Source organism: Zeus faber, assembly GCF_960531495.2.
Source record: "Zeus faber genome assembly, chromosome: 18".
In the NCBI taxonomy this organism is placed as follows: domain Eukaryota; kingdom Metazoa; phylum Chordata; class Actinopteri; order Zeiformes; family Zeidae; genus Zeus; species Zeus faber.
Genome location: NC_137210.1, coordinates 1,165,460 through 1,178,789, shown reverse-complemented (window position 1 = coordinate 1,178,789; position 13,330 = coordinate 1,165,460). Strand labels below are relative to the sequence as shown.

The 13,330-nt window shown below is 43.6% G+C and overlaps 1 protein-coding gene across 1 annotated transcript in view; it reads left to right on the top strand.

Moving 5' to 3' along the window:
- epha6 (eph receptor A6) overlaps positions 1 to 13,330 on the top strand; it is a gene marked incomplete at both ends in the record, with an annotated part of 290,917 nt that overhangs the window by 251,794 nt on the left and 25,793 nt on the right. The window contains one exon of the mRNA XM_080019501.1: positions 6,326 to 6,451. Within this exon, the coding sequence (XP_079875627.1) occupies positions 6,326 to 6,451 (126 nt within the window). The remainder of the gene's footprint in view (positions 1 to 6,325; positions 6,452 to 13,330) is intronic.

Sequence of the window (13,330 nt, the reverse complement as noted above, 5' to 3'; positions counted from 1 at the left end):
CCCCTCCGGTAGGGATGATATTGGGTTCCGTACGTACAGCAAGATATCGTCTGCGTACAAACTGATTTTATGAACAGAGTTTCCTGTTCGTATGCCTACGATATTACTGTTTTGACGGATGGCTGCCTTGAGGGGTTCAATAAAGATGGCGAATAGTAAAGGGGAGAGCTGACATCCTTGTCTTGTGCCACGTTGTAGAGTGAAACGCTGTGAAGTGTAACCATTGGTGATGACAGAAGCAGATGGTAAAATGTAGAGGACTCTGATCCATTGAATGAATGACTCTCCAAAGCCAAATTTGTTGAGGATTGAAAAGAGATATGCCCAATTAACTCTGTCAAATGCTTTTTCGGCACCTAAAGAGGCAATAACAGTATTTAAGTTGTTTCTTTGAGATATGCTGATCACACTGAAAAAAAGACGCATATTGCTGGATGAGTGTCTGCCTTTGACAAAGCCTGTTTGGTCTGGGTGAATTATAAATGGAATTACTTTTTCAATTCTGTTGGTTAGTTTTTTACTTATAACCTTAAGGTCGCAATTGATAACACAAGTTTATGGTGAGTAAGTATCTCTATGGGATAGCCCATCTTCAATGTGGATGCCTTCTCCTACAGGTGTGCTGCTGCTAATGTCCTGTTTCAGTCACCAAAACCTGTCTCCATCGGGGAGAGGGCCGTTGAGTAGTACGCTATTGGCTGTGTGTGGAGTCCTCCACGTAAATTATAATGTGTGGACTACTATTCTTGATGTGGACTTCCTTCCTCCTTCCTTTGTTTACCCATTATTGCTTGTATAAACCTGTCCCATTTGTGTATTTCTTCAGCAAATTGTTGTATGTATGTTCCCCAACCAATACACAGTGTCCTCTATCTTTTCTAATATCCATTATGTTCAAGTTCAAGAGATTATTCGTCCCATACATATTCATACGGTCATAAATACTGTATATGCAGTGAAATGTCATGACACCATGTCATGACACATGATTACACAGAATAAGCTCTATAAGCTCAAAAAATACCAAAAAATACTAAAATATGCGTAATCCACATGAGGTGCTCGCGCATGCGGCTGCAAGGGGCAGCGCGACAATCTCGATTCTGGGTTCTTTAATTAGATAATACAATTAATTGTCTGTGTTGTATTAAATATACATTTAAATCCTCCTGAATGAAACTTAACTTAACTTACCTCCAGCACTTAACCTCACAGAGTAGAAGGGCCTGCTCCCTGGTAGTTGTAGGGTCTCCCTCGCATTCTTGGGGGTCCTCTGATTCCCCTCATCTGTTGTGGATTAGATAGTTGTGGAGGAACTGAGGAGCTTGCTGGGGATTGGGGTTCTGATTTTGCCCTTTCTTTTTTTCTGCTGTAAGTTGCTGTTGAGTGAGCTTCTGCATTGCCTCCTCATCCTCAGCTTCTGTTGGAGATTTCTATGTTTGGTCACTGCATGTACTACAAAACCGTGAATTGTGGAAAAGGCATGTTGTATAGTTCTACCACCACGTTCTTTTACCCTTTTATAGAGAGCAGCGTAGTGGAATGCATCCATGTCTGGGTCTGTTCCTGTCCGTTTGATCCACTCCTGGTGATATGAACAAAAAACATCTGTTTGGAACTTTACACAGGTGAACAGGTTAATTGGAAACAGGTGAGTGTCATGATTCGGTCAAAAAGGAGTATCCCCGAAAGGCTCAGTTGTTCACAAGCAAAGGATGGGGCGAGGTTCACCACTTTGTGAACACCTGCGTGAGCAAGTAGTCCAACAGTTCAAGAACAACGTTTCTCAATGTACAATTGCAAGGAATTTAAAGATTTCATCATCTACAGTCCATAATATCATCAAAAGATTCAGAGAATCTGGAGAAATATTTGCATGTAAGCAGCAAGGCCAAAAACCAACATTGAATGCCTATGACCTTCGATCCCACAGGCGGCACTGCATTAAAAACCAACATCATTCGAAAAGGATTTGCAAATCATCATATACTGTTTTTATTTACATTTTACACAACGTCCCAACTTCATTGGAATTGGGGTTTGTAATTCTGCTTCCTCTCATATTTAATGGTGGCAGAGATCCTGTCAGCTGCCTCACTTCCTCCTCCCTTATCTGTTTATTTTATTTTTTTCTTTGCTCTGCCTTCAATCTGTCTCTTGATGACACACTGTGTGAGGGTTTCGTTTAATTCCATCTCCGCCTCTCTGAGTTGAATTTGCAACTGTTTTTTCGCCTCTTGTTTACATTCCTCTTTATCCTTCTCTAAAATATTGTCTGTTCCCTTCTTCAGCACTTTCTTGATCCTTGATGTCACTTTCATTACATTCTCCCTCCTTAATTTGTTCCTTGACATGTCTGGAACCTGTCTGGTATCCTCTTGCCCACCCCCTTACTTTTGGCTTTGTTTTATACATTTTTCCATTCCTAGGATTAAATGTATTTCCCACCAGCTCGCCCCCTAAACTTTCACATTATTCCCTTAACTCTTCTTCGCTAGGGTACAGGCTTCCTGTTTGTCTTTCTAAGCATAATTTGTAGTCTCCTAACACTGTTAATTTTTTTAAGTAGGGGTGGGGGGGTTGTTTGTTTTTATCTATCATGTCCCTGATGTGTTTTTTCATGGTGCTTCTAAGTTTGTCTCCCTGTCTTTTGAACAATGTTATCACATCTCTCTTTTTGTTTTTTCCTTGGACTTGATTTGGACTGATTCTTTGTCAGGATGTCCATCTTCGCACACACATTATTTTTTGTTCTTTAATTCCATTTTTTGGAGCATTCTTGGATCTCTTTCTATAATAGGGGGTGGTGTTTTGTTAATATCCTGACAACGGTTGACCCTTTTTCCCCCTCTGTTATTTATTTAGCACTTAATAATTCTCTATTCTGTATTCTCTGAACTGTGTCTCTCCTGCTTGTGGCACGGTGGCGCAGTGCATTGCACTGCTGCCTCACAGCAAGAAGGTCCTGGGTTTGATTCCCGCCTGGGGCGCTGTTGGCACCGTGCTTATCTCCCAAATAGGAGCCTTTCTGTGTGGAGTTTGCATGTTCTCCCTGTGCTCACATGGGGTTTCCTCCACCTCACGTCAGTAAGGACCCCCACCAAAAACATGCACCCATCATTGTCTGACCAGCAATGGACATTTATCACCTGGTCCCCGGGCGCGTCCACGCATGCTGCCCACTGCTGTGTGCCCCCGGAGGAAGGACGCAGGATGGGTCCAGGATGGGTCAAAAGCAGAGAATCCATTTCACCGGCCACCATCAAAAGCATGTGGTGTGTTGCGTGATGAATAAAGACTGTTTCTTCTTCTTTCTTATGCAATAATCCAAACAAGAATTTAAAGCTTTTGCTTATTGGAACCATTCCCAGAGTTTGTTTTGTCAACATCTCCGCTTCGGAATTTCTAACAGAATCAAAAGCCCCCTCCTTTTTTTTCTCTGTTCTGAGTGAAAAAATATTTTTTCCAAAAAAAAACCCTTAAAGGTAACTTCAAAGCTTTTTTTATTTTATTTTTTTCTAAACCCTACTATTCCCATTAGTTTATTTGTATTGCTTTTCACCAATTTTTAGTCTTTTATTTATTATTTGAATTTTTTCATGCTTCAGTTGGTTCAAACAGATCTGACGCTCACCCTAACAAGCCCACCTTATTTTGTTATTTTTTAGCTTTCCCAAGGGTCAGATAGCTTTAACGCTATTTTTCCCTGGTATGGCTTCAAAGACTGATGTAGTGGTTAATTTGTTCCTCAGAAGATTAGCTCTTTTATAGAACAGACAAATTTGTCTAAGATGCCAAAATGCAGGATGAGATGCATCTACTCCCACCGGCCACATTTGCCACACATCTGTAACAAACAGAGAGATCCAGAGAGGGTGCCCTACTCCCCCCCATCTGGAACCTCTTCTGAATTTATATAGTTATTATTTTTGCCCTACTCTTTCTGCTATCATTCACCAAATTATACCAGCAAACAAAACCAGGAGTACTGTTAAAACCAAACACATGCAAATTGCGGTCCCTTTACTTGTTTGTTTCTTAATAATATCTTGTTCTATGGAATATCCCAGTTTCTGAGGCATAAATCTTTTCTGTGTATTCCTATCTCTCCTTTTATTGTCCTTTTTGGCAGATGCCCAATTTTTCTCACTCCTCCCATAATTTTCCTTCCAGGCCAGTATTGGCTATATTATTATCAGTCTGCTTTTTAGATGGAGAACTTTGTTTTATTTCTCGAGTTTCTCAACTCTGCTTATAAATTTACTTATGCTTTTATAGTCCTTTGGCTTTTGACTCACTTGCGATTCACCAAGGATATCATAGCTCTCTCGCTATAGTGTTACAACCAGACCACGTTTCCAGGACAAACAACCTGTAAGTTGTGAGAGAAAAATGCACATGATCAATCTTGTGAATGATGTTTTACATGTTCTACATAGGACAATAGCCTTTTGTATGTAATGTAACTTTTAAAACACATTGCCTCTGTGTTTTAATGAGTCTCTTAGAGTTCATATAAAGAGACTGTTTTCTAAACAATGCCTATTGTCGTATTGGAAAAACCAGATCACATTCCATCCTCACTCAAACTCGTGTAGAGATAAGGGTAACTTGAAAAACCATTGTGTGTTTGTTTTATGGCATACAAAGATTCAGTCAGATTGTACCTGTGACCTGAGTTTGACTGTTAAACCATTGTATGAGCTCCTGATTAATTTGATCAATTTGATCAAATGATGATTGAGTTGGCATAGTCCTGTGAATGATACCTGACAAATCGCACACAACCTGTCATCGGTATAAAGCCCTCTGCATCAGGAGTAGGGTTAGACTGGTCAGAACACTGCTTTGAAGCAGCTTTGAATCTTTCTCTGTATTCTAAAGAAGAGATATCTTTAGTACTCTCATTTTGGTTTTCCTGTAGCGGGCAGATTAACCCCACGCAGGATAATTTCTCCAACCAAGTTCAATTACGAGCATCAATATTACCTATTTATTTCCAGGCTTTCTCGTTGTGCGCAAACAATACAGTTACCACTGGTCTCTCTCCGGCGGGCTACAGACCCTCGCTCTCTGCTTACAGCGGTATCCACAGCAAAACTTCTTATATCCTAAATCCGTTTGCTATCAGTACAGACCTATAAAAATAATTTAAGAGCAGCTATCTTTACCCGTTTCACCCAGGCTATTTTGGTTTAAAAATAAAAAAAATCCTTTGTCTTTTTGTGGTTTTTTTTATATTTTATTTTGTTAGTACCTCTTCTACAATGCATTAGTTCTTGTTTGAAGAGCCAAATTGATTCTGGTCTTACCTGTATCATCAGGGGAAAAAACAGCAGATTTCTCCCCTAAATGGAAATGAAATAAGCAAAACCTTACCTAGGCCATTTTTTTCCGATCTGCAGAAAGGATCACGCCCCAACGACACCGGTTTCTGGAGGCACAGAAATGTCCTCCTTTTTGCTCTTCTTACGATCCTGTTCATGATGCCAAATATTTGGTGGAAAAATCACCTTGGAGAAGAGGCTCTTTAATTTAAGATCCTTTATTATAAAAATACTTCAGTTTGTCTCTGCAGCAGACAAGACTGGCTTAATACACAGATACATACCCTTTTATAGTGTCTAGTCATGGAGTGTGTTCTCAGAAGAATATTCTAACAATTCGTCTGATTAAACAGTACTGTCTACCAGACTGACTTATCTCTTGGGAGTGGCATTGAGCGAGAAAGCTACGCTCAAACCATTATTTCAATAACCAAGACAATGTGTTGCGCGAAGCACATTCTGTAAATTTTCTACTACAAAAACGAAGTAAAATAATGAAATCTACAAAAAACACCGTTTTAATTTTTTTCTTCTTTGGAAAAAATATTGCTCTGATGTATGCAGATCGTTCCCTCTGCTGCTCCAGCTTGCCTTGCATAATGGTATGGTCCACTTTAGGGGTGTTGTATTACAAGATTCTTCCAGGCATGAATATATATATTGTTATGTTTACGATTAGAAGGAAGAAGGATGTATAAATGTTTTGACTGCCCCCTGCCCCCCCCGCCCCCTCAACCTGTTGTTTTTACCCCTTTTTGGTAGGAGGTCCAAGTCTTAATTAGTGGTGTCAGACCCCCGCAACCCGTTATTCGAACAACACATAGACTCCTAAAGGTTCGGTTTTGAACTAAGTTGATCCCGGTGTTTTGCTTGGTCTGTGCCTTTCCTCACGAATCTTCTCTTGTCTACCCCCAGTACAAAAAAAAAAATCTCAAACTGTTATATGTTGTATGTTGTATGTGTTATATGTCGCTTGGCTGTCTCCATCTCTTTATCAGTGCTTTTTCCTGGTATGAAGACCTATGTGGATCCAGACACGTATGAAGACCCTGCTCAGGCAGTCCAAGAGTTCACCAAGGAGATCGATCCCTCTCGGATCCGCATTGAGAGGGTGATCGGGGCAGGTGAGAAACACACACACACACACACACACACACACACACACACACACACACACACACAGTCTCACAGCTCAGTCTTTTTTTCGTTCTCATAGTCACAAAAATGTATTTATTGAATCATGTCCCAGAGTACAATTGTCCGACTTTTTTCGCGCGACACATACCAAAATTTAAACCAATTCATTTGAATGGAGGCATTTTTTCGTGCTACTTAAAACAACATTCGAGCCAATTTGTTTGAATGGGGAGATTTTTTTGTTTCTTCTTGAAACCAAAAATTTATACCAATTCATTTGAATGGGGAGATTTTTTTTAACTTTCGAAGCAGGGGGCGTGGGGAAGGAGGAGCGCACAGATGCGTACACTAAAACTAAAACTAACCTGACGAAAGTACTCCACCACACAAAGGTGTTGGGGGTTGGGGCCATGGATGTATAAAAATTTAAAATGCATGGGTTTAAATTTCATTCTGACTTGCATGAAAAAAAGGCGGGATAGTGGTTTCACTTTTTCTGAATGGTCTATTAAATTCAAGGTTGGGCGAGAATACTGATATAGGGTCATCCCCTCATTATGAACTTGAGTCATGACAATTTAACTGGATATAAATATCAGAGTTTGCGAGCCTGTTTGCGAGTTTGCGAGCCTGCAATCGGGATAGGGCATGAGCATCATACCCATCAGCCAGTGCAGTAAACATTTCCATGGTAACAGCAAGCTCCACCAATCAGATACATCACTGTTACACTTAGAATCATGGGTCCCATGTAGTCTCCATGACATTCGCAAAGTTTATTTTTTTCATGATGTAAAATTTTTATTGAATTTTGCTAAATCTGAACACAGTGCAGACGGAAACATGAATAAAAAAATAAAACACAAAAACTAAGAAAATGGAAAATAAACTCTAAACAAAGATAAATAACTTAAATGTATCTTATAAAAGAGCAAATAGGCAAATAAGTAGATAATAAGAATATATACAAACAGTATATATGTATACATACAAACATACACACACACACAGACACACACACATATATATATATATATATATATATATATATATATATATGCACACACATACATACACACATGCCTATGTACATACATACACTTTTTTTTACCTGTGCTGTCAGCATACTGGGCATACTATACAGAGTATTTGTATGCCATTGCATTTACGACAGCGTTAGTCTTTATTTATTCTTTAATAATCAAGAACTGCTGCAATAACTCTGTCCTGTGGGTGACCTGTGGAATGACAACAGCACAGTCTTTTGTTACATAGAACCGCCACCAATCCCCCTCTTTTGAGAATGATCTTACCATGTTTCGGTCTTTAAACAACTAATTACTACTGTTAAAGTTAAATTGTTATAAACTTTGTTCGTGGATGGACTAATTGTTACAGAGGAAATCGAAGACAAAAACTTTAGGGTAATAAAGTATTTAATCTACGGGAGGAGCCGTTTCAGTGTAACAACACAACAGTGTGCCACAGAGGAGAGCTGAGTTTTTTATACAGTTTTCTTTTCGTGGCGGAGCTTACGGGGCGTTGAGATGTCGGTCAGCAGATGTCGCGACGCCTCTGCATGGGTCCTGCTGATGAGACAGTTCGGCTGATGCGGCAGTTTCGTTGAGACGGATCATCTGTTGAAGTTCCCTTATCTGCTGGTCGAGTCATGTTGCCTTTCTCCTCTTTACATTAAGGCACAGAAAGTGACTAGTTCATGTCTATTTTAAGACATGAACTCTATTTAGCCTTTATAAGAAAAGCAAAGTACACATACCTTGTTCGAAAGTTCATGTGAAAAGTACAGCAGAACATAAAATTCTTATAACAGCTACTCCAAAATGTGAAGAATCACCACGGGTGAGACAAATAAACAGAGAACCAAACATCTACACGGAAATACATGAACATAGAAACGTCAGACATGTATCAACAAAACAGAGTTAATTAAGTCCAGGCACGTGGCCTCTTCCTGTCATAGTTATGGCAGTAAATGAGGGAGGAAAGGAGAGGGATGAAACCAGGAGGGTGTTGGGGGTATGTTCAAAGCGGGTGCTGGAGGTGTGTGTGTGCCTGTGATGAGCTACAGAAGACCCCCCACGCCCAAGAGAAGCAGGAAGCCCGTGGAGCAACCCCTACACCCGGCCCCGAGGAGCATAACCCAGTTGCGGAGCGCGCGAGGAGACCCTGCACCCCTGAGGTGCACAAATACAACCCACCCCCACGTGCAGGCACAAAACGCAGGCGCAGAACCCGTCCACGGACTCCAGGTCCCTCACCGACAGACCGACATCCCCCCCGGACCACCCGCAGGCGAGCCAGCTGGGTCCCCACGACCACCAGCGTCCCGCGCAAGGGTGAGGCTCGCCCCACCACATCCAGCCGCAAGAGCGGCCCAGAGCGCCCATCCATGTAGTGTGCTCAGCGCAGGACACCTGGATGTCAGCCTCCTCCCACCCACACACCCACGGGCCGCCAGATATGTGGACCCCCCACCACCCGCTGCAGAGAAGTCAATAGCGGGAGCAAAGGCAGACAGCCACCTCCCACAACCCAACCCACACCCACAACAGCAAGCGGCCTCCTAGGAGCTCCAGAAGGCACCCGGTGCTCTTCACAGCCCCGTCGGGTCGCAGCATGCCTGAAACCACTTGGCACCAGGCGCTAGCCGCCAGGAATCGAACCCAGCCAGAAGGGGGCTTACCCAGTCACCCCCCCACCCACCCACGACCAACCACACCCCCAACCAACCCACTAGCGCCCTGCCAACCCTGAAAAGCGCAGTGCTCAATGTTTGCTGTTGACAATTGCAGTTAAAATTGCCAGGTGTAGAGGTGCAAGCCCTCCAAGCAAGTCGAACCCAAATCCCTTCCACTCCTCCTGCCACGCTGACCCTGGTCTGGTGGAGTGTTGTTCAGAGAAAGATTAATGTGCGAGTGTATGTCTTCTAAGCTAATATGAGTCATATTAAAATTGTAGGACGGACGAGGAGCACGTCGGGGCAGGTGCATGACGGGCAAGATGGCAGCCACCCACCACATCCCTACCCACATAGCTCGCACCCCACCAGTCCCGCAAACATACATACACATACCTACACACATACCTACACATATACACACAAAAATGGGTGTTCTAGTAATAGTAAGCTGCTAGGTTTTCCAAGTGATACCTTCCAAGAAACCTATAGACCTATTGTGCTGCCAATCCCGATAGTGGCGATGGTGGCGCCGCCCCTAGCGGTCGCCTGCGCCGGCGCTCCGGTTGACTCTTGCACTTTTTAGTATTTTTTTCCATTTTTTTATCATAATGTACGCCAAAAAAGCATCGACAGTTATCTCATACGACCGCGATGCACTCATGGATATAAAAATGTCCCTAAACTTACAACTTTGGGACTTTTTATCCGTGGAAGCAGAGTGGCCGGCGGAAATCCTACGCGGGAACACTCTCAACAACAACAACAACAACAACAACAACAACAACAACAACAAAAATGGAGCTGCTGTTCCACGATCGGGCCCCACGGAGGAAGCACAGAGGTAAACGAGGCGGCATTCGGGTCAGAATGAGGACGCAACCTTACTGTCCACTTCTGCCAAGCATCTTTCTTGCCAACGTCCAGTCCCTGGAGAACAAGATGGATGAACTTCGAGCGAGGATTAAATTCCAGCGTGACACGAGGAACTTTTGCGTCCTCTGTCTGACGGAAACATGGTTGAACCCACTGGTGCCGGATGAAGCCATACGTCCAGCCGAGTCCTTCTCCGGTTCCGTGGCGACAGAACAGGAGAGTCTGGGAAATCCAAAGGTGGAGGCGTCTGCCTAATGGTAAACAACCGCTGGTGTAACGCCAAATTCCTCCTTCACTCCTGCTCGCCGAACCTGGAACAGCTGACCATCCTATGCCGTCCATTTTATCTTCCCCGGGAATTTAGCACGGTCATTATTACAGCCTTTATATCCCACCGCAAGCAGACACCGACGCAGCTCTGTCGGTTCTGTACGATGTGTTGTGCGGATTTCAGAACAGACATCCCGATGCGGCTGTGGTGGTGACTGGGGACTTTCACAGGGCCAACCTAAAAATAGTTCTGCCTAATTTCCACCAACACATCACGGGTGCCACCAGGGGAGATAGAACTTTGGACCATTGTTACACACCGTACAAGAACGGACACAAGACCGTCTCGCTCCCTGCTTTCGGGAAATCAGACCACGCCACGATCTTGCTGGTTCCTGTTTACAGGCCTCTGATCGCGCGAGAACTGGTGGTGACGAGGGATGTGAAGCGGTGGACGGACCAATCGGAGGCTGCGCTTCAGGATGCTCTGACTAATGTAGACTGGGACATGTTCCAATCAAGTTCAAGTGACGTCAGCGAGTTTACAGAGGTTGCAGTAAGTTTTGTAACTACGCTAGCGGATAATATCGTTCCCACGGTGAAAGTTCAGATACCTGAAAGTTCGGCAGTGTCTTTACCACCTCAGGCAGCTGAGGAAATTCCGGGTCTCGGTGAGGATCCTCAAGTCCTTCTACTCTGGAGCAGTGGAGAGCATCCTGACAGGCAACATTACTGCCTGGTTTGGGAGCTGTACTGCTCAGGACAGGCGGGCCCTGCAGAGGGTGGTGCATTCAGCTGAACGTACCACTGGAACTACCCTCACCCCCTTGCAGGAGTTATACACCAGGAGGTGTAGTAGCAGAGCCTGCAGGATCATGAAGGATCCTCACCACCCCAACAACGGACTGTTCCAGCTGCTGCGGTCAGGCAAGCGCCTCCGCAGTCACACAGCGAGAACAGAGGGACTGAGACGGAGTTGTTTTTTAAACTTTCTGGGTATATTAAGGGAGTGATTGGAGGAGAGTTTATAATAGGTATGCAGGACTTCTATGCTTTTTTGACATGCCAGGACTCCTACTCTGTGAGATAGGTACTGGAGGTAAGTTAAGTTAAGTTTAATTTAGGGGGATTTAAATGTATATTTAATACAACACAGACAATTAAATCTATTAGATAATAATAGAACCCAGAATCACGATTGTCGCGCCTCCCCTTGCGGCTGTCTGTGCGAGCATCTTGTGTCGATTACGCAGTATAGTATTAGTATATTATAGTATTTTTAGTATTTTTAGAGCTAATAGAGCTTATTGTGTATATCACCGGGTGTCATGACTTTTCATTGCATATATGTATGACCGTATGTATATGTATGTGACAAATAACCTCTTCAATCTTGAATCTACATCAGTGGTCCCCAAACTAAGGCCCGCGGGCCGGATATGGCCCGCCTCCACATTTGGCCTGGCCCCCTGAACAATACAGAAACGCATTATGATTTTTTTTTCAGTCTTGCCACGCGAATCCTAGACTAGCCCCTGTCAAATAGAACGGAATAATGGCGAAAAGGTTAGGTAAGAGAAAAATTGATTTAGAATGCAGGGTATTTAACCTGCAGTGGTCAAACAAATATTCTTTTTTGTTCAATGCAAAGAAAAGGCTGTTTGTCTCATCTGTCAAGAGGCGGTAGCGATATTCAAAGAATACAATCTGCGCCGACACTATGAATCCTGTCACAAAGACAAGTATGATAACTTGCAAGGCCAAATGCGAGCAGACAAACTCTCAAAGCTAAAAAGTGGACTGTTAGCTCAGCAGAATACATTTGTACGCCAAGCTCAGCTGAACCAGTCATCCGTTCAGGCCAGCTTTCAGGTTGCTCAACTGATAGCAATCAGCAGTAAACCTTTCACTAATAGAGAGTTTGTCAAGAAATGTTTGAATGCTATCGCGGAAGAGGTGTGTCCCGAGAAGAAAGACGTCTTTAATGCTGTGAGTCTGTCGGCGAGTACAATCACCAGACGCATTGAAGAAATCGGGGGTAATGTATATGCCCAGCTGCAGCAGAAGACGAAAGAATTTGACTTTTTTTCATTAGCACTGGATCAGAGCACGGACGTGCAAGACACAGCGCAGCTGCTCATTTTTATTCGTGGAGTTAGCGCAAACTTTGAGATGTGCGAGGAGCTGGCAGCCCTCCAAAGTCTCAAAGGGACTACAACGGGTGAGGATATTTTCGGCAAAGTATGCCAAACCACGGAAGAGTTGGACCTAGACTGGTCAAAGCTTGCCAGCATCACGACTGACGGGGCTTCTAGTGTGGTGGGCCCGTCTCGTGGTCTAATAGGACGCATGAACCGGGAGATGGAAGAACGGGGTCTCACCGCCCCGCTACAAGTCCACTGCCTAATTCACCAGCAAGCACTGTGCTGCAAAGTGTTGAAGTAGGATTCTGTCATGAAGGTTGTGGTGTCATGCATAAACTTCATCAGAGCAAAGGGACTTAAACACAGGCAGTTCCAACAATTCCTGTTTAAACTGGAGTCTGCGCACGGTGATGTGCTGTACTACAAAGCAGTCCAATGGTTGAGCCGGGGCAGAGTTTTGAGGCGTTTTTACGAGCTGCTACCTGAAATTAACGCATTTCTTCATTCAAAAGACAAAACGGTCCCAGAGCTGATCGACCCAGAATGGAAATGGCACCTCGCATTTTTAACAGACGTGACAGAAATGCTGAACAGCCTGAACTTGCAGCTACAAGGCCAGGGGAAACTCATTTGCGACATGTATTCTCACATTAAAGCATTTGAGGTGAAACTTGCGCTGCTTTTGGAACAAGTGAAAAAGCACAATTTCATCCATCTCACTGCTACCCAAAACCTCTCTGCAGAGAACCCAGCAGTCCTGTTCCGAGCTGAAAAGTGTGTGGAAGCACTGGAAATGCTGAAGGCGGAGGTCGGTGTGCGATTCCGGCAACTACATGTTAATGCAAAAGAAATCCGTCTTTTCCAGAACCTCTTTCTTG